Source organism: Canariomyces notabilis, assembly GCF_033297395.1.
Source record: "Canariomyces notabilis strain CBS 508.74 unplaced genomic scaffold N656scaffold_23, whole genome shotgun sequence".
In the NCBI taxonomy this organism is placed as follows: domain Eukaryota; kingdom Fungi; phylum Ascomycota; class Sordariomycetes; order Sordariales; family Chaetomiaceae; genus Canariomyces; species Canariomyces notabilis.
The window spans coordinates 95792-120194 of record NW_027041845.1 but is presented as its reverse complement, the minus strand read 5'-3'; the positions used below and the strand labels follow the sequence as shown (position 1 = coordinate 120194).

The following is a 24403-nucleotide window of genomic DNA, read 5'->3' as shown; positions in this document are numbered from 1 at the left end:
AACCTCACTTGACAATAATCAAATCATCGTCATCCTCATCATCGTCATCCAACACCACAGGACGTCGCGTTTGCGTCGCCGTCCCCGCCAAAAGCGATTCGCCCAGACTATCCCTCCCGGCCTCACGAATCCCCTTGTCCGTGACGAACCTCGTCTTCTTCCTCACTGGTGACTTGTCTCCCCTGCTGGCAGCAGCATCCGCACCCGCACCCGCACCTGATGGCGAAGTCGCACCCGCGCCCACCAGCGCCGCGCCAATCCCCGTCTTCATATCCACCACCCGCCGCCCATCCAACCTCTCCCCCTCCCTCATCCGGCCCAGCTTGTCCTTGAGCATCGAACCCCACCCTAGCCCACCACCACCACCAGCTTTATTACCAGCCCCGCCTCCGCTAACAACAGTCGAGCTCGACGCCGCCGATTCCGCCCTCTTGCGCTTGACCGGACCAAGGTCAATCTTGGGCTGGTCTGCGCCGCGCCGGCCGACTAGCCCGAGCGAGCGGGCGTCCCATTTTGGGGGTTGTTGTTCGATGGATGTGTTGAATGAGGACGCGGCCGAGGTCGGGACGGCGGAGGACGAGAAGGAGGAGGAGGAGGGAGGGGTGGCGGAGGAGAAGCTGGATCCAAGTTCCCCTTCTCTTCCTCCTTTGGTAGCCTTCCGGGGAGCGGTGGAGGTAGTGGTAGTAGAAGAAGCAGGATCAGCAGCAACAGCGGCGGCGCGGTTCATGTAGATCTTCCCCGCGCCGCCACCGAGCTCCCCTAGGCGGCGGGCAATCTCCCGCTCTTTTTCCTTCTGCGCCAGCCGTCGTTTCAGAGCTTCTTCTCTCTCTTGGCGGTTGGCGAGGCCGTTTTCCCGTTCGTCCGGGTTCAGACCGGCGCCGCGGTGCGCGCTGCTGACGAAGAAGTGGCTTTGTGTTGCGTGGTCGTAGGTGCCTCGCTTGCGCTGTTCCTCGCTGCGCTTGCGCTCTTGTTCGCTTTGGGCGTATATCCGATGCGAATTGAATTTTCGCTCGCCTCCGCCGCTGCCAAAGCCGACTGTGGAGTTCAGCTCCATGCGCCCGCCGCGCGCCTTGCGCACCGCCTCGTTGGTGTGAAACTCGCAGTACTCTGTGCGGCGCGCGTTCACCCAGCTTTTGCAGTACGTCCCGTCTTTCTTGATGCTCTTGCAGTAACCAATGTCGCGGGCGTTGCCAATCTCGAGGATGGTGTCGGCGTCCGAGTTGATGACAAGGGAGAAGCGGTTGGTTGCTTCGCGCCCCGGCGGAGGTGGCATAATGGTCGGGTTGAGGATGGCTAACACCGTGCCAGGTGTGATCTTCCAGAAGCGGTCGAAGCCCGAGTTGAACAGGAAGAGCTCGACTTCGAACTTGAGGTCGACGAGCGTGAGTACCATGTACTTTCCACGGTTCTGGGCTTTCCCGTCGCGGCCAGGGCCCGGCCGGTGACTGCGCGGTTCGGATTTGCTGGCGACAATGGCATAAACAACAATGTCGGACTCGACATCTGGGAGTGACCAGTCTGGCGCCTTGACGTGGCGGAGCAGATCCTTGAGAACATATGCCTTTTTCCCTTGGATCGCCCGGGATAAGACTGTGTGTGGCAGAATTCGCTTCGAGAGATGGAGTCCCGAATACGGTTCGTAGCCTGCATCCGGGTCGGATGCTGTTGGTGCGGGAGGGTCAGAGCCGCCGTCTCCTAATTGTTTCCCTGACCGTACATTAGGGACAGTGCTGCTGCTCTCCAGATGACCGCCGGACGGCCTGTCTATTGAGGAAAGAACCTGCTCCCTCGAGAATTCTTCAGCTTTCAAAGGAATATCGGGGATCTCGAGTGCCCTGCTCTTGTATTCCTCCATCTCCTGTTTCCCAACGCTAAATGCGGTGCTCCGGATCCCTTGAATCTTTTCCTTCTTCTCCTGGCGGGCTTTCTCCTCGTTGCGGGCAGCTGCCAGCCGCTCATTAAAACTCAACGGCCGGGGTGCTTGTTGTTGCCCTTGACCTTGCGATGGCGATTCTGCCCCTATACTATGAGTCGTTTGTCTGCTGGAGCGCCCTTCAACCGCTTTCCTTTGGCTGGGAGCTTTCTTTAGTGACACGTCTGCCGCTTTCCGTCCCTTGTCGATTCCGAGCAGTAATCTCTGTGGCGAAGTCTGCTCTAGAATTGCTGCGCTCGCTGGCCTCTTGATTGGCGAGGCTGGCACTTGGATCGCATTTTGTGCTGCCTGTCTCTCCAACCTGTCTCGTGCCGCGGCGAGTTTCGACTGTAAGGGAACCTCCCTCATCCCGGTTCCAGCTCCAGCTCCTGCCTCTGACTCTGCCCCGGCTTGTTTCCGTGCTTTTGCGGCCTTGAGCCTCTTGAGTCTTAATTGTGCTTGAATCGCTTGAAGCTTGAGCTGCAACATCTCCTCGTCATCGCCATCCTCGTCGACGTCGCCGCCTTCGAATAGCTCATCGTCGACCCCCATGCTAGATCCTGGAGCCAACGCGGAAATTGGCCTTGATCGGGGCCGCGAGGGTGAGGGCGATGTAGATGTGCGGTCACGGAGTCGTCGCAGCTTCTCCCGTCCTCTTGGTGTGCTGAGCAAGACTTCGTGTGGTGACCTGGGCGGCCACTGGGTAGCCATGATTTGGGTTGTACGGAGTTTCTGATGGGCTGATGGGTTGGATAATCGGCTTTGTGTGTATTGGGAGGCCAGGTAGAAGGGAAACACAATCGTCAAGCTTGAAATTTGTTTACAATTGCCGGAATGAAGCCCCAGGAATGCAAGAGGAAACAGTTGTACACCATCTCATAGTCCCGCAATATCGACCAATGCCCACCAATTGATGAGTGACAAGTGCAGCAAGGTCGGGTAGCTGCAGGACAGTTGTACCCGGCGAAAAGAATTGTTGTCAACGAAGTTGTAGACACCGATAAGCGCCTCTCTTTCGATAAGGCGTACAATTGCGTTCAACGGGAAGAGGCCATGGTGTGAGACACTGAGAAAGCAATCATGCGACACGCTCGGAAGTTGCGACGCGTGCTTGGCGCCCGGCTGCAAGAAACGCGCGCAGCACGCGTCCAAGTCGCGTTTCATCCACTCAACCTTAACATCACTTACAAGGGTCTTGGCTGAGATGACCCCTTGCATCTTTTCGTCCTCATACCACGTACTTCAGATTCCAGGAGATTTTGACCTAACATTGGTTACAGAATCCCCAGACATGGGCGATTGACTTTCTCAGCAGATTTCCACCATCTTCGCAGCCTTTTGGAAACCCAATGCGCGACGCAAGGTTTATACTAACTTCATAACCTTGGCGCACCTTGATCCCGCCTCATAACAGACTTAGCCATGGCGAGAACGCGCTCCAAAGGCGCCTCAGCAGCGGCCACCGCCGAGCAAAAGTCCGCCGCCGCGAAACCGACCAACTCCATCTACAAGCTCCCCGCTGAGTCGGGCAAGCCGGCGAAACTCTTCATCATCCCAGACGACGCAACACCCGATGCGCGCATGGTCGCACTCCAGAATCCCCGCTACAACAAGCCCACCCGCTACCTCGTATGTCCCAAAGCAGGCTTCTTCGAATTCACCAGAATCTCCCCACCTCCCAAGGCTCCAGAGAGCTGGCTCCTCACTCCTCCAACCGGCCCGGCCACGACCGAAAACAGCAATGCGCCCAACAAACCCCCAACGCAGATAACCCAATTCCCGGACCTTTACGTAGCAACTCCTATGGACCCGCTCTTCCTCCTCATCCCCGCGCTCCTATCCCCCAGCAACAGCAACAAAAACAACAACAAAAAGCCGCGCATGTTCATCTCCCTCGACGACCACCTCGACCAGCTCGCCAACCCTTCGCGGCACCTCTCCGAGGTTTTGTCTTGGCCGCACATCCAGCAAGTCGTGGAATCCCGCCTCGCCGACGTCTGCGACACAGTCGAAGCCGGCGGCGAGACCATGTACCGGGCGAACGAGGACTTGGTGTTTCGGGAAGTGCTGTACAAGGCGCAGCGCATGGCCGCGGGGAGCTGGGACGACACCGGCGCCGCTGCGGGGCTCCCGACAAGCTTGGAGGAGCGCTTCGTCACGCGCGCGCTCGAGGCACCCGTCCTCGGCGTGCGCGTCGTTCGTCAGGGTCAGGGTCCGGGTCAGGGTGTGAAGGAGAGGGAGCAGACCGGGACGCCTTCCGAGACCGAGGGGGAGTCGCAATCGAGTGTTGAGTCTTCTGGGACGGAGGCTAGTTTGGGATCTGAAGTGTCTGCGGCGACGACGGCGGCGACCTCGGTTACTGACGCGGATGCGGATGCGGCCGGGGCGGACGATGTTGTCAGGGCCATGGCTGCGTCCGAGGAGGTGGTCAAGCTGCAGCGGGTGAGGGTCGCCTTTGATTTTATCTGCTCGATGTACATCGCGCCGGAGATAGCAGAGGTGCTCAAGGCGGCGCTGGCCAAGGCGACCGACCTGGTCGATTTGAAGCCCCTGGATGAGTACCTCGCTCGTCTGGCCGAGCTGCGTCAGGATGCTGCTGCCGCGAGGACCACCGACTTTTCACGGAAGAGGACAGCGGACGAAGAGGAGGACGAGCGGGCCGAGAAGAGGCGAAAGAAGGAGGCCGAGGAGAAGGTCAAGAAGGCAAATCAGAGCAGAGGCGTTAGAGAGCTGGCGAAGGTTAATACCTCTGGGATGAAGAAGCTGAGCGAGTTCTTCAAGAAGATGACCTGAGGCTTGGACTAGGCTGCCCAGCTGCTTCTGCAGCGGGTATACTCACTGTACATTATGATTTGGATATCCCATCCAGAGACGAGGGACATGGTAGGCGTTCAGGATAGGGTCTCACAGGATAGGGCGTCACAGGATAGAAGACAGTCATATCGCGACGCGTATCCTGCTGCCAATAGTCCTGTACTCATCTAACGCCTCTTGATCGAGAACCTCTCGTATATCCAAATCCGCCCCTGGCTATGCCCGATGTCGTGTGCCTTGAGCTCCCAATGCTGCTTGATGTTCTGTCGACTCCGTGGGCTGACGATGACGGTCCTGCCGTCGCGCCGCCCCTTGTTAACCCCCTGATCCTCCCCCTCGAGATGCCCCGACCAATTCCCCTGGATGACGACGAGGTCGCAGCAGAACCAGACCTCTTCCGCTCCTCCTCCTCTGCCTTTCTCCGAGCCTCTTCGCGCCGCCGCTCAGCTTCAGCTGCCCGTCTCTCGGCCTCCTGCTGCTTCAGAAGCGCCTCATTCTCCATATCGATAAGGTCCTGGGTTGCGCCTTTCCACTCCGGGTTGAGTATCAGCCGTTGGTTGTGTTCCGTCTGGGAGAGGATGCGTGTCCACGTGTTGAGTAATGTCGATGCGTTGTCTACGGTCTTAGAGACAGTCTGCAGAGCGAGAGTCAGCGGAAAGAACAGAGAGTGTTTCAAGGACTTGCATACGCCCATATTTCCCTTAGCTCTCTCCAGCGTTCCGATGACGCCCTCAATCACTTCGTTGATCTTCCTGACTCCCTCTAGTTCTTTGCGCAGTGCCGCCTCGCGGGCTTCTTCTGTATCGAAGCGCGAGCTATGATTGGTGGGTGTCTTGGACCGGCCCAGCGCCGATTCAGGCGGCGACACAAACGTGTCTTCTCCTTCATGGTCAGAACTGTCGAAGTTGTCGACCATGATGAGTTGAGAATGGGATGTCAAAAATGGAGCCGAAGGATCCAGCGAAAAAGGGTCTGTACTGGTCTGAAGCTTCGTTGGCGTTGGGCTGTGGATGACGTTGTTTTGTTTGCCCTCAAAATTGTGTTGTTGCAAGCCGATTGGCAGAAATGGTGGGGTTGACAGTTCAGGTAAGGAAAGAACAGGGCGACAGGGACCAGAGACGCGTCGCGTAATTGTGGGGTTTCGCGTGTTTTGGCGTCACACTCATTTAATGGAAAAACAGGGGTTGGTGTCCAATGAGTGGTTGGGCGTGTTCTAAGAACCGAACGTAGACCGCTCCCAGCCCCTTCTCTGCATTTTCTCCTCCACTATCTCGCACAACTACCCCAGATACCGACATATTTTCACACTACCTACAATCATCAAGTCGTCAAATCTTCTCTTTCTTCCCCTTTGATAACTAGGCAATCCTAGTATGTCTTTTTGTTGCCGTCAGTGCTAATTATTTTGAGTCGGATGCTGCGCGATTTGTTTCGGCAGCTGTTGATTCTACACTTGCTACATTGAGTTACATGCGAGACAATTGTTGCATCGTTCCATTATCGATATCACCGTCGCCCGACGACTTGCTCAAACATCGTCGTTTCTCTGATCCATTCCGTACCAGTACCACTGGTTTCGCAATCTGATTTCACGTGGGACCCGCTCGAAGGATATTGGTACTTGGGAAGTCAGGTGAATGTCGAAAGCGGTTGGCACTATGGAGGTCCTCCACCCTTCTACACCTTCCCCAGGAGCAACTCCAAGGATTCGAACACCCAAAGCTCCTCAGTACGGGTATTCCGATCCTTATGAACCGTATACCCCACGCAAGTCGACCCGCATTGCACAGCGAGCAGCCGACAGAACTCCTTCGCCCCAACTCTCATCTCGCCATTTTTCGGAGCCACAACAAACTTCCTTTGGATCGCCCAAATCATCAAAGAAGCGAATGACCTCAAACCTGGCTACACCTGCCCTTTCGCCGCAGAAGAAGCGCATGCCTCCCATGGAGTCGTCGCGTCGCCTCTCGGGTACTTTGACCGCCGAAAGCGCTGCAAACGCTGCAGTCGCTCTCGGATTGGCAAGCAACCCTGAATCGCGCTCCAGCCGTGCCAGTGCCTTGGCTGGCGCCGGGATGCTTATCACGCCGGCCAAAACTCCACAGAAGCCACCAACCGAACAGGCCAAGGCCAAGGTCGGCTCGATCGCGCGCACCTTGTTCCACAACGAAGACGATGCCGACGTCATGCCAAGCCCCAGAAAGATGCGCACCCAGAACTACACTCTCGACAGCTTCTGTAATGAAGAGGAAGCCGACGAGCCCATCCAGATCTATACCGATTCTCACGAGCGCATTCCCGAGATTGATGACAGCGCCGAGAATCCGTTCTATGTCGGCCAGTCAACTGCAGTTCCTGAGCCGCCGAAGCGCCGAAGCACTCGCCAAACTGTTACCATTCCTGGCGAAGGCAAGGTGTCGGTAGACGAGGCGATCCGTCGCGAAGACGGCATGCTTATTGTTTTGTACGTGTCCAACCTTGATTTTTGTATTTTTGCCTGTTGCTGACAATATCTCTTCCACGCAGCCGGGGCAAAAAACAGTTCCGCAAGTTTTCTGAAATTGATGAGTCAAGTTCGGGCAAATCTGAGGGCCTGGATGATGGCGAGGGCGGGCTTGAAAGTGCTGTTGAATCCAGCAGCAGACGTCCTTTCACCCGATCCTCCATCAAGCCCCGTCTGCTCTTTCCCACGACCAAGGCTGGAGAGTCAAAGACTGTCAATGAGGACGAAGAAGCGGCAACCGATATCGAGGACCATGTGTTGGCCGGCATGGAGGAGGACCAGCCAGTTACCCCGGCAGACCTTGTTGAGCACGCCCCGGGCACGCCCGACGCCCCGCGGTTCGCGCCTGCCTCACCGCCCACGACCGCGCGCACCACCCGTTCCGCGAATAAGAAAGTTGTCGAATCCACCCCGATGAAGTCCAAGCAGCCCGGCAAACGGAGCCCCTTTGACGGCTGGCGCCGGACGAAGAACGGCTCCCAGAGCACCGGCCATAAGCGGCCGGGTGATGAACTGGCTGCTGCCTCGACAAAGCGTACCAAGGCTTGATTGTTGTCTTGGACTTGTACCCGTGAAGAACATCTTGAGAGATTTGGCGGGCTTTGATTCGGAGTTTCTGGGGACCAGGCGGCCTTGTTTTCCTTGTGCGGAGTTTTCGGACGTGCATACTTCATTTTCGTGACGGCAGAGCATGGATGCTACTGGTACGTCACGTTGGCGCAATTGGGCTATCCTCTTAATTGTCTGGTCTTCAACAGTTGTGGACATGGCTCGATGATTACTGGTATCAAAGGCCACGGGCTAGGACATGTGAGGGATGTCGAGGGCGCCGGAGTAAATTATGAATGTCGTGTCAGAATTAGGGAGAATCGGATAGCTGAAGGGTTAGACGGTCACTGTCAATATCTGTATGTATGTACCTACCTAAGGTAGGCAAGCTGTGGTGATATGCCAGCCACAGCTACAGCCGTGAAGTAATACCGGGGACTAGGAGAGGCAACCAGCACTCGGAATGAATTGAGTTGAGCATCATGTGCAGTGTGATGAGTATCTCATAAGTCGGCTGGTCTTTGTCGCAGTGACTTCCTCGTCGAGAAGTCCCCACTTGATGCTGCAAATTTACCCCACTCCTAACGTCAATAGAGGGGCAAAGTGTTTTGGTCCCCTACCGCTTCATGGTCCGGGTAAAGGTTATCGTTAGAATTCAGGTATCAATCGTGACTACCTAACGGTCCTAACCTACCTACTACCTACCCTTCCCAACTTCTGTCCTTGACTAACATTGCGTAGAACTCCTTGGTTGTTCTCGTAGCACATCAAGAAGGAAAGAATCAAAACACGAAAAAAGGAAAGAAACAATACCCTCCCTCCTACCTTTTGTCCTTCCTGGCCGATAAACCAACAAACCAAGATTCAGACCAAAGCCAACTAAGCCAAGATGCACATCCTGGTGGTCAATGACGATGGACCGCCCTCGCCGCACTCATCACCCTATGTTCACTCGCTCGTGCGTGAGCTACAGGCCCACGGCCATGTCGTTTCCGTTTGCCTCCCGCACACGCAGCGCTCGTGGATCGGCAAGGCACACATGATCGGCCAGACGGTCAAGCCCATCTACTACCGGCCGCCGCCGCCCTCGGCACCCGCCGCGGGGCTCACGCAACCAAACGGCCCATCATCCGCCCAAGGAGGGATGGACGCCGCGCATGGAACGACCCACTCGCGGCCCAGCACCCGCCCGGGAACGGAGGAGTGGATCCTGGTGGATGGCACACCCGCATCATGCGTGCAGATCGGCCTGTACCACTTCTTCCAGGACCGCGGGCCCGTCGACCTGGTCGTCAGCGGGCCCAACTACGGCCGCAACACGACGGCCGTCTTTGCCCTCAGCAGCGGCACCCTCGGAGGCGCACTCGAGGCCGCTGTGTGTAAGCGCCGCGCCATTGCGCTGAGCTACGCCTTCTTTTCGCGCAACCATGACCCCGTCATCATCGCCAAGGCCACGCGGCAGAGTGTGAGGGTTATTGAAGCACTCGCGAGGGATTGGCCGACGGATGGGAGTGTGGATTTGTATAGCGTCAATGTGCCGCTGCTGGAGGGGCTCGAGGAGGGGAAAGTGTTGTATACGGGCATGTTGCAGAACTATTGGATGGCGGGGAGCTGTTTTACCGAGGTGGATGGGAGTGTGGACGGCGAGGAGGAGGATGAGGAGCGGATTAGAGAGGCTGAGGGGAGTGACATGGAAGAGGCGCAAGGGGATGGGAAGGCGAAAGCGGCGTGTCATACGCATAAACACTTCAAGTGGTCGCCGAGGTTCACGGACGTGTACCAGAGCGTGGACGAGGCCCCCCCGGGGAATGATGGGTGGGCGGTCAAGGAGGGACATACGAGGTGAGTGTAGTTTGGCTCTGGTGTATTGATGTGATGTGGTGCGCTAACTGTCACATTTTCGCAGCGTCACGCCGCTCAAGGCCAACTTCTTTCAGACTGCTACGCACCTGCACGGTCAAGAGTTGCAATTGTGAGTTTGCCCCTTGGTCTGCAGCGGGATTTCTTAAGAGACAAATGCGAAGAGAATCATGAGACGGCGATGCATAGACATGGCAGCAGTGTCAGATAAAGCATACAGACGCATGGTCTAGGAATAGATGAGATATCTCCCCTGACGTCCCTCTCTTCCTGCAACATCCTGGTTTTGTTCGCTGCGTAGCAGGATGTTTTCTTACCAGAGCCTTCTCTCGTCTCAGGGGTCCCTCTAGAAGCTCGACATTTGGAGAGGTGTCACAATCAGCGACTGCAGAGACGGGCACTTCAGAGGCTAAGGCCCAGGAGCTCACGATCCGTGGAAAGGCATCCCGGCCCACATACGCCTTGGTGGACTACGATGACGAATATGTCCAGCCTCTGATAATTTCGGCCATGAAGTCTCTCCTGCCGCCCGAAAGCTACGTCCTCCTCGAGCCGCCAGCAACCTGGTCTTCATCCACTCCGGAGATTGCCCTGGCAGACATCATACCCGAGCCTGCCGCCAAGATTCTCCAGATTATGCCTTACGAGAGCATCGACTTTGACTACGCCGCCAGCCACGATGGTACGTGTCTAGTCAACAGCTACATGATTCGTAAGGCCCTCATCCGGAAGCATTTTCTCTCGGCAACCGTGGACAACTGGGTGGCGAAGCACCCCGAATCCGTGCTCAAGTCGCACGTAAAACGGAGCGAAGCATTCGAGGTGGATTATGCCGAATTCCTGGACGACGCCCTGGTTGAGGCGTGGGACCTGCGGGAGAGCATGGAGAAGAATGCCTCCTCCGCAACATCCGGCGGATGTGACGCCGAGAACGTGGCGGAGCAAAGGAGTGGTACAACCGCCGCAGCTAATGAGGAGACGCAGTGGTGGATCCTCAAGCCCAGCATGAGTGACCGCGGCCAGGGGATCCGGCTGTTTAGCACCATGGAGCAGCTGCAGGAGATCTTTGACGGCTGGGAGCCTGAGAGTGAAGACGAGGAGGAGGAGAAGGACGACGATGACGACCAGAATCACAGTCACAGTGGCGGAAATGACAGCAGCAAAGACGACAGAGACGGTATCACCACTTCCCACCTCCGCCACTTCGTCGCCCAGCCCTACATCCACCCACCTCTCCTAATCCCGTCGCTGGGCAACCGCAAGTTCCACATCCGCGTCTACGCCCTCGCAGTCGGCAGTCTGCGGGTCTACGTCTACCGCGACATGCTCGCGCTGTTCGCAGCAAAGCCTTACCAGCCACCCGGGTCATCACCACAGGACATTGACCTGGACGCCCACCTGACGAACACGTGTCTCCAAACCCAATCGGCGAATACCACCACCTCCACTAACGACAACAACAACGGCAATAACAACAGCCTAGTCTACCGTTTCCGCGACCTGCCCCTGTCCCCAGAGACCATCGCGTCGGTGACAGAACAGATCTGCGCCGTCACAGGCGAGCTGTTCGAGGCGGCCGTGCGCGGCATGATGGTGCACTTCCAGCCCCAGCCGCACGCATTCGAGGTGTTTGGCCTCGACTTTCTGGTCGACGCAGCCGGCACGGCCTGGCTGCTTGAGGTGAATGCCTTTCCGGATTTCAAGCAGACAGGGCCCGGGTTGACCGGGGTTGTGGCTGGGTTTTGGAGGGGAGTGGTGAATAGGGCTGTTAAGGGGTTTGTTCTTGGTGGTTCTGGAGAGAATCATCAAGAAGGGGCTGGGGGTGAGGGTGGAGGTGAGGATGAAGATGATGGGATGGTCCTGGTGAGGGATGTTGATTTGGGCAGGAGACGGGGTTAGAGGAGGATACACACAAAATGACCGGACAGGACGGTATCTTGGTCGTCTTGGAGGTCACACGTATGGAGACGAGCTCAGGGGCATTTGAGAGGAGGTGCTCTTGACTGATTGACTGACCGGCAAATGTTGGCAAATTGGCGTAGGTATTCTATCCGCCGTCCACGTACTACTAGTATCTGCTGCAGCCGCTCCGGAACCGCTCGACCGTGGTCAAATCGGAGAAGGAGACGCGCGACGTAACTGGGTCTCAGGTTCTTGGGTTTGAGGCTTAGACTTCTTGTCACTGGGACTTTCTTGATTGGGAAGCCACTCACGGTGATCTTCTGGTTGATGAGTGGTGTTGCAGTGGAGAGGTCGGGGGATACAACTCCAACGAGTCCAAGGTCACCGGCGCCCAGTGTCCTGCAGACGCAAATTTTCAGCGTATATAGCTGCGCTTCCGTCGGTGCCGGGAAAGCCAAGGCTTAGGTGGTCTCATCTTGCTGTGTGGTCTTGGTGAATTCTCCTGGGCAGGTTTACGACTGACTGTCCGGTGTGTCTTAGCAATCTACTGCAAAGGTCAGAGCCGTGTTGCCATAAGACAGACACACAGGCTGGAGGGTTGCATCATAACTACTACATACAATAAAAAACTCCGATTGTTACTCAAGACAAGGCATGAATGCACCCTTAGTCTTGTACTCCAGACAGTCTATACTCTCTTCACCTGTTCCATCTACACTATGTCGCAGAGACACCGGCCTGGAGAGTCCCAATTCATCTTGATCCCGCTAGTTGGTCTTGAGTCTTATCCGCTTCAGACCCGTGTAAATCGACGCTCCTTTGGTCCTTGCCAATTGCCAACACATTAAGGTATCAAACCAGCACGTCGAGTGGCGCCAAGATGCAATTATCTTTTGGGCTCCGACTCCGCATTGCACTGCCTCACTCGACTGAACCCAGCGGGCTGGGCGCTGTTGGCCGAAAGTGTAAGTTCGATTTCAAAATCCTGCTGTGAGAATTTGAGAGGGGTTGGTTATCTGGGCCAACGTGAGGGAATTTCGCTAAGTGGCGCTACGATTATGGTCGGCATCATATTCGACAACCTTCTTCAGCGAGACAAAAAGTATCCAGATATCCTGATGATGCTGGCGATTCAAGCTTATAGGATGACCTACATTCTTGGCAAGTCTTACCAGTTCCGACGGGCGCTTCTCAGGGCGGCCGACCCGTCAGATCCCAATGTCCGGTACGGTATCCGTATGTCGTGGCCAATTGTCAACGACTTTGAAGGCACGACGCCTTGCAATATCAAATGCAGGATGCAGAATGCAGGCCGCAGGGTGCTGGCGACGTGCTGGGCACTGGACATTTGAACACTTCTTCGGAATGTTCCGACAAAGGTCGCTTGATTATCGCGTGTTCGCGCCTTCCGTTTTAGGAAAACAACTCAAAGATTTCGGTGAGACCATAATCGGCTAGCGCAATTCTGATTGCCCTTGACTTGTGTCTACGGTATCAAGAGATCAGTCACGATAATTTCTTAGCTTCGCGAAAGGCAAGAAATCGAGATACAATAAAACTTTTTGAAGAATGGAGCGGAACGCCAAGAGGCTACACTTATTCGCATCGATTCCGAACAACTCTGTATCGAATCAAAACGGTGGGCTAGTAGCTAGGTACAAGTACCTAATACGTTTATCTCTTTAGGAGAAGCGGGTTTGCAAACGATGAAGTGCCTTAGTTAGGGCCATGTCTGGCATCAAACGAAGAGAGGGAGGCTGCTTTGTTTGTCGTTCATCGTGAGACGCCCGAGTCGGACACAGCCATATGAACGTTTAGGGGTTGCCGTTTCGACTTCTCCGGATCCGACAAAAGCCGGGGGCTTAGAAGAAATCAGTATCAATACTTCTAGTTTCCGGTTGTTCAACGGCCTCGCTAGCCCCGCTGGTTTTCAAGGAAATATAAACCGTCCGCTCTGAATTGCGGACAGTCTCAGTGTAGGCGTAATCAGACTGGACGGCACTGTATGCACCATCACGCACTGTTGTGGACGAGTCCAGTATGCTGAGAAGGTCGAGAGATAGCATCATTGTGCATGAGGGCGCAAGCCGGATGACGGGAGAAGGGACTGCGCAGTGAGGCTATGCAATTGTGAGACGGACATCTCTGCAGATGCCCATATAGCGAGCTTCATCTGGCCGAACCGTTAAACTCTGTTTGTTTCCTTTCCTTTTAGGTCTTTCCTGGATCGAACTCTTCGCTTGCATCCTGTGTTACAGATCAAGGGCGCAACGTGAGATGTGCTACAAACTCGAAGGTCAAAGCCGGCCAATCGGCAGACGGAGAGGAGCGTTTCATGAAACGCAGCGGTTCTGCCGAGAGCTTTCCCCAGAGCATCCTAACCCGAGACTTGAGATCAGCGGCAAGACCAGCCGAGTCGTGGACCTACCTAAGGTAGCCCGGGTAGTTAGCTAATCAATCAGTCGTACACCAGAATGCTCGAGCGGCATTGCCTGTTTCCATGGCCTCGAGATCGCCTCCTCGACGAAAGTCGAGACTCCTGGCGGCAAAACTGCGCCTCGATCCGCGTGGCTAAACTGGTTTCGTCTCCTGTCATGGTGGCCGGTGGTGAGACTCCCATTGCTACAATATCGACACTCTGCATGTAGTGTACTCTGTCGTAGGAAAGTGCCAGCCTCTCCAGTATATTTCTGCGGGGCCTTGCTGCAGTGATCGGTCGTTCCCGATCAACGTTCTGTCCCGAATCGTGAATGTGGGGCCGAACCGGTTAAGTAACCTTGTAACTTAAGTGGGAGGTGTTCACCGGTAATTACGTATAATACCCATTTACCTGACCTATCAATGCCCCCAATGTATTCGTATGTATTCGTATATTAGGCTACCTCATGCAAAAATGCGAACTGCTTTCCATCAACCATCGCGGTCTCATGAATACGATGTGAAAAGACGGACGAAGTACTGTACAATCGACATTAATACAGGTATGTACGGAGTACCTACCTTACGGATACTTCTGTTGCTCTCCGAGTCTCAAGCTGTGCATGCAGAGCTGGATCTGGGCCGTGCTTTGTGCCACACCATTTCCTCAGATCCAAATAGGCTAGATACCTTATTCATTAGTCGTGGTACCTAGCCCTGGGGATCATAATCTACAGGTCAGGGCGAGAAGATCATCCCAAAAGATAAATGGACATTAGTCTACAGCAATGTATGTACACATTGTAGGGGACACGAAAGTCCAGTCTCCAAAGCGAAACTGATGGCATTCCAAGGTTATCGGTTGCTCAGGAATGTTGAAATGTTACTTCCGGGTATCGTGGGGTCCGCGGGTGGCTGCTGCATAAAGCCGGCACAGCAAAGGTACACATTTTTTTTCCTTCCGGAAAGGGGCAAGTTGCACGGGTTCTCGCCCTATTTGTTTGCTGGTCAGCCCGTGTGCAATAACGCTAGCCTCTTAGAGATAACGAGGTACTACTAGGTACTTGGCTGCAGAGTACATACCTGTAGTAGAGGAAGTCCCTTGTCAGTACTCTTAAACGTCGTGCCTGGGCAGTAGTACGGAGTAAGGTACTTAATCGCGATCTGCACCGTGATATGCTCACATCTTGTGTAACCCAACAAACACGCCTTTTTCAACTTACCACAATGGGATTGTTTTCTAGAAGGCCATACTCTGCATCAAAGTCCAGATTACCAGAAAAAGATAGGGTGGCCACTGGCCACATCCAGAATGCATTGCCATCTGAAGAGCATCAAGGACATGTTAACCGCAACCAAGCACAAGGGTGGAATAGGAAACTTAACTTGAGATGGATATCCCTGTCGAGTGGAGGCAGTGGAGGTCACAGTAACACTGCGAAAATCTCTTGATTTTAATTCGCTTGGCGTTAGCACTGCCTCATTTACTGGCATGGGCCACAACTTGGCAAGGAGACGACGGGAGGTTTGCTGGCTTTGCTGCTCCCATGTTCGCGGTGTTCGCATCACTCCGAGGTTGACATTTTTCCCTTTCTCTCCTCTCTTTCACCCAGCTAGGGATGTTGCATCACGTTTGTTGCAACTGGAGTGATGTTGGGCTCGCGGCATGCACTATAACTGCGCCTTGTCTATCCTGCTGACTTGTAGCAGCTGCTCACACCCGCCCAATCCTGCTTCCTACTGTACTTGAAGTACTCCGTACCTAATACTCACAATTCCCTTCTACACACTCAGTTCGGCGAGAAACCAGAGCTAGGTTCCCTCCAGGTTTGAGTTGGGCCGACGCTTGTGGTTGATGGGCATTTTGATAGTCTTCACCGGCCCCCCTCGACATTCTGACCCGACACCCGAGATCGGGCAACCTCGCAAATACTAATAAGCCTTCGCGACTGAGACTTGCCGCGTCGACCGAGCGTGGCTGGACAAGGCAGAACGACCCTATACGTACCCAGCAAACCAGCGAGGCTACGACTCGGCGCGCTAGGCCCGGAATCGCCATCAACGACATCAGCTGCATTTGCCTCCATCGCCGCCCCAATCGTTTTCATTTACAGCTTTGTCGCCCCGCGTGGGCTGAGCCTTTTTCGCTGACGCGGGCTGCCTTTCCAACTCGCCATGGCGGGCCAAAGTTCCCACGAAGAAGGAGGCCCTGCGCCCGCGCGGAGAGCCAGAGCGTATGTATTTGGATGCTCTCGCCCTTGCTGTAGCACTTGTTACTAGAATCAGAGAGTCCTGACAATGTCTTGTAGGCCTACCATCACCATTGATACCACGGCAGTGGGCCCGAGCCCGGCTCCTGAGCCGGATGCCGAAGGTGCTTCACAAGCCGTTTCTAACTCGCCCATATCAATGACAAGCCCGACTGATCCGACTGCGAGCTCGCACAAGCGTAGCCTTTCGCAGTCGCGCCCTGAGGCCCAAACTCTAAGGACCTCAGAGAGCAGGGACAGCCGGCCAACCAGCCCTCACAATGTGTCCAGCCCATTTACGTTCCGGGGAAACGGCCCTAGCCAAGGCTTTCTGTCCGTCCCCAATACCCGAACCCGCCAGGATTCGCTGAACTCCGTTGACGACGCGCGATCTATTACCTCTTCTCAGGGGGACACGGTTGTCGCTGGCTCGTCTACCGGCGAGAAAATGAGCCCTTCTTTTGGGGACACCTCCGAATGTGAGCAAATTATGAACGACGAGAACGCGCTCAAACCAGACCTCGGAAAGGAAGATGACTTCAAGGTTGAAAATAACCCGTTTGCCTTCAGCCCCGGCATGCTCAACAAGATGTTCGACCCAAAAAGCTTGGCCGCCTTTTACAAACTGGGAGGACTTGCGGGGATTGAGAAGGGGTTGCGCACTAACCGAACGACGGGCCTAAGTCTCGACGAGACCTCGCTTGCTGGATCGGTTTCCTTCGAAGAGGTTACCTCCCGTGGCTCTGACAAGGCTTTGACCGAAGGCGCCGGCAAACCGCTCGCGAGAAGCGACACGCAGGACACAAGCTCGAATCGGCATGATCCTTCAACAGCCCCCTTCTCGTCAAGGAAGCGCGTCTTTCGAGACAACCGACTTCCAGAGAAGAAGGGGAAAAGCCTTCTACAACTCATGTGGATCACTTACAACGACAAGGTTCTGATCCTGCTGTCCGTCGCCGCGCTCATTTCGCTCGCTGTTGGCCTGTATCAGACTTTTGGTGTCGAGGAGCACGATGCCACGAACCCGGGCGTCGAGTGGATTGAAGGCGTCGCCATTATCGCAGCCATTGTCATTGTGGTTCTGGCCGGTTCTCTCAACGACTATCAGAAGGAGCGTCAGTTTGCCAAGCTGAACAGGAAGAAGCAAGACCGTGTGGTCAGGGTGATTCGATCGGGAAAGACAATCGAGCTTTCCGTTTTCGATATCCTGGTCGGTGATGTCGTGCACCTTGAACCTGGCGACTTGATCCCGGTTGACGGCATCCTCATAGAAGGCTTCAATGTAAAATGTGATGAGTCACAGGCAACCGGAGAATCCGATATCATTCGAAAACGCCCTGCCGACGAAGTCTTCGCTGCCATTGAGAACCGTGAGAGTCTCAAGAAGATGGATCCCTTCATTCAGTCCGGCGCACGTGTGATGGAGGGCGTGGGAACTTTCATGGTCACCTCCACAGGCGTGTATTCGAGCTACGGCAAGACCATGATGTCGCTCAACGAGGATCCCGAAATTACCCCTCTGCAATCCAAGCTGAACGTCATCGCCGAATACATCGCCAAAATTGGTGGCGCCGTCGCTCTACTTCTGTTCCTTGTCCTGTTCATCATCTTCCTTGTTCGACTCCCGAGACAGTACGTCAACCTCGAACCAGCCGAAAAGGGGCAGCGTTTCATCGAAATCTTCATCGTTGTTGTGACCATCGTGGTTGTCGCGATCCCGGAGGGTCTCCCGCTTGCTGTCACTCTGGCTCTCGCTTTCGCCACTACTCGGATGATCAAGGACAACAATTTGGTCCGTCACCTCAAGGCCTGTGAAGTGATGGGGAATGCAACTACGATTTGTTCAGACAAGACGGGCACTTTAACCCAAAATAAAATGCAGGTTGTGGCGGGAACCATTGGCACGAGCCATCGGTTCGGCACCACGACACCCCCGGACGCGCAAGGGCATACGGAAAAGGAAGTCGGAATTGCCGAAGTCGTCAAGTCTCTCAGTCCCGAGGTTAAGGAGTTGGTGCTGAAGTCCATCTCGCTCAACTCGACCGCATTCGAAGGCGATGGTAGTGGAGACCAGGTTTTTATCGGTTCCAAGACGGAGACTGCCTTGCTCATTCTCGCCAGGGAACATTTGGCGATGGGGCCTATCGCTGAAGAACGAGCCAACGCCAAAACCCTGCACTTGATCCCCTTTGATTCGGGGCGTAAGTGCATGGGTGTGGTCGTCCAACTGGACAATGGCAAAGCAAGGTTGTACGTCAAGGGCGCCTCCGAGATAATGCTAGACAAGTGCACCCAGATTCTGCGCGACCCCTCCAGCGGGCTAGCGTCTGCGACTTTGAATGAGGACAACCGCGAGACCATTAAGAAGCTGATCGAAACCTACGCGCGAAACTCGCTACGGACTATCGGCCTCATCTATCGGGACTTTGATCGGTGGCCGCCCAAGCCTTCCCGCCGCGCTGGTACCGAGAAGGATGAGATTGTCTTTGAGGACATCTGCCGAAATATGACCTTCATCGCTATGGTTGGTATCAAGGATCCCCTTCGCCCGGGTGTTCCTGAGGCCGTCAGGAGCTGTCAAAAAGCCGGTGTTGTGGTTCGCATGGTTACCGGCGATAACAAACTGACCGCCGAGGCGATTGCCCGGGACTGTGGTATTCTGCAACCCAACAGCGTTGTGCTCGAGGGCCCAGTGTTCAGGAACATGACCAAGGCCGAGCAGGAGGAAATTATCCCGCGACTGCATGTTCTGGCACGGTCCAGCCCTGAGGACAAGCGCATCCTGGTAAAGCGTCTCAAGGACAAGGGCGAAACGGTTGCCGTTACTGGCGACGGTACCAACGATGCTCCGGCCCTGAAGATGGCCGACATTGGCTTCTCAATGGGCATTGCAGGGACCGAAGTTGCGAAAGAAGCCTCGGCCATTATCCTCATGGACGACAACTTTAACTCGATCGTCAAGGCACTGAAATGGGGCCGCGCCGTCAACGACGCGGTCAAGCGCTTCCTTCAGTTCCAGCTCACCGTTAACGTCACAGCCGTGGTCCTGACGTTCGTATCGGCCGTGCAGAGCGAAGATCAGACGGCTGTCCTGACTGCTGTCCAGCTCCTGTGGGTCAATCTCATCATGGACACGCTGGCCGCACTTGCCCTGGCGACAGATCCCCCGCAAGATAGCGTGCTGGATCGCAAGCCTGAGCGCAAGGGCTCTTCTATCATCTCGGTAACCATGTGGAAGATGATCCTCGGGCAAGCGGTATATCAGCTGTTGATTACGTTCCTGATCTACTTTGGCGGCGTCTACGTCCTTCCGGGACCCGATAGCATAACAACAGGGCAGATCCATACGTTGGTTTTCAACACATTTGTGTGGATGCAGATTTTCAACCAGTGGAAGTAAGTGCAGACATGCGAAATTGCCGGTTGCGTGGGTACCTTCGTTCACTAACGCTGTACAGCAACCGACGACTGGATAACAAATTCAACATATTCGAGGGCATGTTGAAGAACCCCTACTTCATCGGCATCAGTGCCATCATGTGCGGCGGTCAGGTTCTCATTGTCATGGTCGGTGGCACGGCGTTCCGCATCCCGCCTGAGGGCCAGACGCCGGAGATGTGGGGTATCGCTATTGTTCTAGGTGCCATATCCATTCCTGTTGGAGTTATCATTCGCCTGATTCCCGACGAACTGCTGCTGGCGCTTATTCCTGAATCCCTCAAACGGAGGAACTCTAAAGTTCCTGGTCTTACCATCTCCGACGACGAGGAGCAGATTTCGTATCCAGCAGCCCTTGCCGAAGTTCGGGACGAGTTGGCTTGGCTCAAGCGCGTCAAGGGCGGTCGCCTTAATAACCTCAAGTTTGCCATGCAACACCCTCGGGAGACCTTCCTGCCGAAGAAGAGCCCTGTACCCAGCAGGCAGCATTCACGGTCGGGTTCAATCCACGTTCCGCAGACGCCCACTCGGGAGGACAGTTATGGCTCGGTTGCGCCCACTCCCGATTCACGGCGGCGGAGCAGGAGCACGCGGTCGCGATCGAACAGCGCTCTCGGCGCCGCCACGGTCATGACGGGAATTGTGGCAGGCAGCATCGGCGCCGGATGGTCCCCGATTGAGCGACGAGGTGACTCGGATTTCAACGCGTTCCCCAGGCCGTCCATGTCTCGGGAGCATTCGCGGAACGATGGCCAGGCCTCTGCAAGCCAATCAGTCCTCGGCGGGCAAGTTCTGTCAGACGAGCCCATGGAGATGGGCGAGGATGTACGCCCCAACACTCAAGATGTTCCGATTCTCAGCGTTCCCAAGCCGCCAAAGTCGCCTTCTACCCCTACCCCCTGATTTGCGGCATTGGCGGGAGCGCTGATGAGCAGTGATGCCCGACAATCTGCCCACTTGAAGTCCAAGGCAGACTATATGCCGTGAGGTGTGGACTCGCCGTGGATTTCAAGGTCAGCTGCAAAGACCAGCCGACCGAGCCAGGCCACGCGCCGCGGAGAAGATACGCTTAGGCAGGTCCTGGACATTCTGAAAGTCCCTCATCTGCTCATACTTCTCACGGACTGCGTGCGGCCTCTCGTGATCAGGCCGCGGTATGGTGACGGTCCAGGCGCGCCATACCAGTACATTGTGCATTTGTATAATAGTGTACAAACCATCACATTGGGGTGGGGGCAAACACATGAGCCGGCGCGGCAAATGGCGGCCAGCTTGCCGGCGAGGATCGGGAAGCATTTGGGGAGCGGGCGGTATTTTGTTCAGATATATATACACATAGATATATCTTGGCTGCTGTTTCTCTTTGTCTTTGTATCCAAGGCCAGCTTTTTTCTTCTCTCTTTTCCCTATTTCGTTTTGTCAGGGAAGTAAAACCCCTCCAAGGGACGTTTTGAGCAGCAGCTCTGCAGCATCATCTTTCGCATTCAAACAAATTACGTTCAAAGCGGCAGGCTCATCAGCAATTGAAAAGGCTTCTATCGTCTCTAATATGCATGTCCCCCTCACGGAGTGCAGGTCCTTCTAGGTGATGCCTTTCTCAAGGTACAAGACTAGCTTGACAGATAGGCAGACGAGCGCCATCAGGCCAACACCTCAATGAATGACCGAGACAAAACCAGCAGTTGGTCTAATGGAGAGCATATGTGTGTAAGACCTAGGACGGATTAGTTGTTGTTGGATGCAGCTCCCTGTGATTACTTGCTTTACTTGGCTAAATCAGTTGACTTGTTTAACAAAGAGACCAATTACTGTGTGGTGATGCTGATTCAAAGTTTGGAAGTCTCAACAGTTCCCATGACTCTTCTTCAGAGCCTGTACCTTCGTAGTTAGGTTTGCAGTTGATGGACTGCGCTACTCTAGCGGAGGTTACAGAAAGAAGCACCGGAAATATCTCAGGCAGCAGTGACTTAGCCTAACTTAGACCGACTGTACGAAACGGCCTGTGATAGTTTAGGCTCCTTCCCGGCCGCCCCATGCTCTCCCTCTCCCAGGCCACGTACTGTACTGCCGTGGTTCGACCTGATGCGAGTCCCGCGATAGCTACTGCAGTTAGTTAACGTCAACTAACAGAGAGCCAAAATCTGCCGGTGCCTAGTCCGTAATTGTCCCCATTTCACATTGCCACTCACTTGCCAAGGCCGTTTCACCCTCTCTATCCGTATCTTCCTCCGCATTTTACTCGCTCTCATTTGAATTCCTCAACCCAGTACAGATAGCACCGCAGCCAATTCCTTGAGCTTGCATCAACACTCGGAGGTTGTCTGTGCCTGCATTCCGCCGGCTGCCTGGTGTTTGTCCTGTTTGTCTCTCATTGGCGCGTCATCTCTCGCTCTCTTTGGATCGCTTCATCATTCTCTCTTTCTCTTCTCCTTCGTCTTCTGAAACACAAGAGACAACTACCCTAACCCAAAGCCCGACTCAACAACCTGGGCGACTCGGCAAAGACACAATGGATTCATCGCGTCGCGCCACGTCCAAGACTGGCGCAACAAGCAATGGCACCACCACTACTAGAAAGACTAGTAACCGAACCAAGAATGTAGTTGACTACGATGAGAAGCGACATCTCGTAGACTTGAATGAAGAAGATGACCCGCCCGCTGTTCCAAATCAGGGTTTGATTGAGCTCGAGGAGCGCGTCAACGACCTTGGCGAGTCCTGGGAAACTGAGTCTCTCTTTGAGGATGCATTGGAGGACCTGGCCGAGGACAGGTTCTTCACCGATGGTAACCCTTCATCCCTTATTAGCGTCTTCTCCTGGATCTCGGTCTGACACATCCTGCAGATCCAGAGGCTTGCACTCCAGACGAGGCCATCAAGTATCGCCAGCTCCTGCGGGCCGTAGGTCCTGAGGTGTTCTGCCAGAGGAGCGTTGAGGCCGGCCTCATTACGGCCAAGAAGCTCCTCACGGCCTTTGGCATCCGTCCCCCTGCGTTCCTAGAGGGCGCCGACGACGAGGCGTACTATGGCCTGCTCAGTCTTGCCATTAGCCGTGAGCTGTCCAAGCGGGCCAAGCTTCTCAAGTACAACACGATCGACGATGCAGTGGACCTCCTCCACAAGTCCAAGAACATCATCGTCCTGACCGGAGCCGGCATCTCAACCTCGCTCGGCATCCCCGACTTCCGCTCCAAGGGCACCGGTCTTTACTCCAAGTTGGAGCACCTGGGTCTTAGCGACCCGCAAGAGGTCTTTGACATCAACGTGTTTCGCCAGGATCCCACCATCTTCTACTCTGTAGCGCGCGACATCCTGCCCAGCACGGAGCGCTTCTCGCCCACGCACGCCTTCATCGCGCTGCTGCAGGAGAAGGGCAAGCTGCTGACCAACTACTCGCAAAACATTGACAACCTCGAGGCCAAGGCCGGCATCCGGCCCGAGAAGCTGGTGCAGTGCCACGGCTCGTTCGCCACGGCGTCGTGCGTCAAGTGCGGCTACAAGGTGGTTGGTGAGACCCTCTTTCCCGAGATCCGCGCCGGCGAGATCCCCCGCTGCCGCAAGTGCGCTCAGGGCAGCCGCACAACCAACAACAGCAGCCGCAAGCGCAAGGTGCACAAGGACGGCTCGGAAAAGAAGGTGCGCCGCCGCCCGGGAGACTACGACAGCAATTCAGACTCGGAGTTTGACCATCCCTCCAACAACTCCAACTCCAACAACGACATAATCAACGGCTCCTGCGGCGTCATGAAGCCCGACATCACCTTCTTCGGGGAGCAGCTTCCCGACGAGTTCTCCAAGCGGCTGACGGAGCACGACCGGGACCTGGTGGACCTGGTCATCGTCATTGGCACGAGCCTGAAAGTGGCGCCCGTGTCCGAGGTGGTGCCCTTTTTGCCGCCCCACATCCCCCAGATCTACATCAGCCGCACCCCGGTGTCACACGTCAATTTTGACATTGACTTGCTTGGCGACTGCGACGTGGTCGTGGCCGAGCTGTGCCGCCGCGCCGGGTGGGAATTGGAACATGAGATGATTCCTGAGGGGCAGGTCGTTGAGACGACACTTGCTGAGGGGTTCGCTAGCAGACATCTGTTCTCTCAGGTGTACCCCCCACCGCCGGCGGAGGAGGAAAGGGAGAAGCTGGAGACGGAGACGGAGGTGAAGGGTGAGAAAGAAAATGGGAAGGGGGGAGAGGAAAAGGAAAAGGAGAAAGAGGGGAGAAGGAAAAAGCCGGCTTGAGATTGGAGTTGAAAGATGGCTTTGTGTTCTTCATCTGTTTCCCTTGCTTTCTTCTTTCCCCTTTTCTTATTTTCTCTGTTCCCTCTCTTCTTCCCCATTTCCTCCGCCCTTCTTTCCCTTTCTCAAGAGATATGATACCCTGTTTGGTCCTCCTTTACCTCCTTTTTCTCCCTGTTCCTCTCTGTACACCAAACCTTGTAAGTCACCCAAGGGAGGGAGTATGGGATTTGCTACCTGGGAGCTCGGTTGCTTGCACTGTTGAGGGATGGCCCTTACGGCCTGTTATTTTTCCGCTGGGTTCTTTGAGGAGACGGGCGAGGAGCCCTACGATTTGTTGACGTCGGTAGGTATGACCTCCAGGTGTAACTCCGCCCCCCCCCAGCCCTCCACCTTTCCCCAGTTGTTACCGGGAGTAAAAACTAAGGACAAAGTTGTGACGAGCCCTGGCTGCGCAGGTCAGCGGAACTGTGCGGAGAAATTCTCACTTATGGCTTCAATGAGTCAAGGGGATATTTTGAT

General features: G+C 55.2%; 6 protein-coding genes across 6 annotated transcripts; 4 read left to right on the top strand and 2 right to left on the bottom strand.

Annotated features, from left to right (window-relative positions):
* Positions 1 to 4: 4 nt before the first annotated feature.
* Positions 5 to 3336, bottom strand: N656DRAFT_791575 (uncharacterized protein; the record flags this gene model as incomplete). The annotated part of the gene is made up of 2 exons (XM_064816991.1): positions 5 to 2611; positions 3325 to 3336. 2 exons carry the CDS (start codon positions 3334 to 3336, stop codon positions 5 to 7), a joined length of 2619 nt encoding a protein of 872 aa, XP_064667277.1.
* Positions 3337 to 4889: 1553 nt separating this feature from the next.
* On the bottom strand, positions 4890 to 5642 carry N656DRAFT_791573 (uncharacterized protein; the record flags this gene model as incomplete). The annotated part of the gene is made up of 2 exons (XM_064816990.1): positions 4890 to 5360; positions 5415 to 5642. The coding sequence occupies 2 exons, from the start codon at positions 5640 to 5642 to the stop codon at positions 4890 to 4892; spliced, it is 699 nt and encodes a 232-aa protein (XP_064667276.1).
* A 290-nt stretch (positions 5643 to 5932) lies between these two features.
* On the top strand, positions 5933 to 8240 carry N656DRAFT_782537 (uncharacterized protein). Its single transcript, XM_064815778.1, has 2 exons — positions 5933 to 7190; positions 7253 to 8240. The coding sequence occupies exons 1-2, from the start codon at positions 6385 to 6387 to the stop codon at positions 7776 to 7778; spliced, it is 1332 nt and encodes a 443-aa protein (XP_064667275.1). The 5' UTR covers positions 5933 to 6384; the 3' UTR covers positions 7779 to 8240.
* Positions 8241 to 8667: 427 nt separating this feature from the next.
* Positions 8668 to 11537, top strand: N656DRAFT_791571 (sure-like protein; the record flags this gene model as incomplete). The annotated part of the gene is made up of 3 exons (XM_064816989.1): positions 8668 to 9620; positions 9685 to 9750; positions 9977 to 11537. 3 exons carry the CDS (start codon positions 8668 to 8670, stop codon positions 11535 to 11537), a joined length of 2580 nt encoding a protein of 859 aa, XP_064667274.1.
* Positions 11538 to 16133: 4596 nt separating this feature from the next.
* On the top strand, positions 16134 to 20548 carry N656DRAFT_770724 (calcium-translocating P-type ATPase; the record flags this gene model as incomplete). The annotated part of the gene is made up of 3 exons (XM_064813795.1): positions 16134 to 16192; positions 16268 to 19603; positions 19666 to 20548. The coding sequence occupies 3 exons, from the start codon at positions 16134 to 16136 to the stop codon at positions 20546 to 20548; spliced, it is 4278 nt and encodes a 1425-aa protein (XP_064667273.1).
* Positions 20549 to 22154: 1606 nt separating this feature from the next.
* N656DRAFT_791569 (SIR2-domain-containing protein) lies at positions 22155 to 23884 on the top strand (the record flags this gene model as incomplete). The annotated part of the gene is made up of 2 exons (XM_064816988.1): positions 22155 to 22431; positions 22491 to 23884. 2 exons carry the CDS (start codon positions 22155 to 22157, stop codon positions 23882 to 23884), a joined length of 1671 nt encoding a protein of 556 aa, XP_064667272.1.
* Positions 23885 to 24403: the final 519 nt, after the last annotated feature.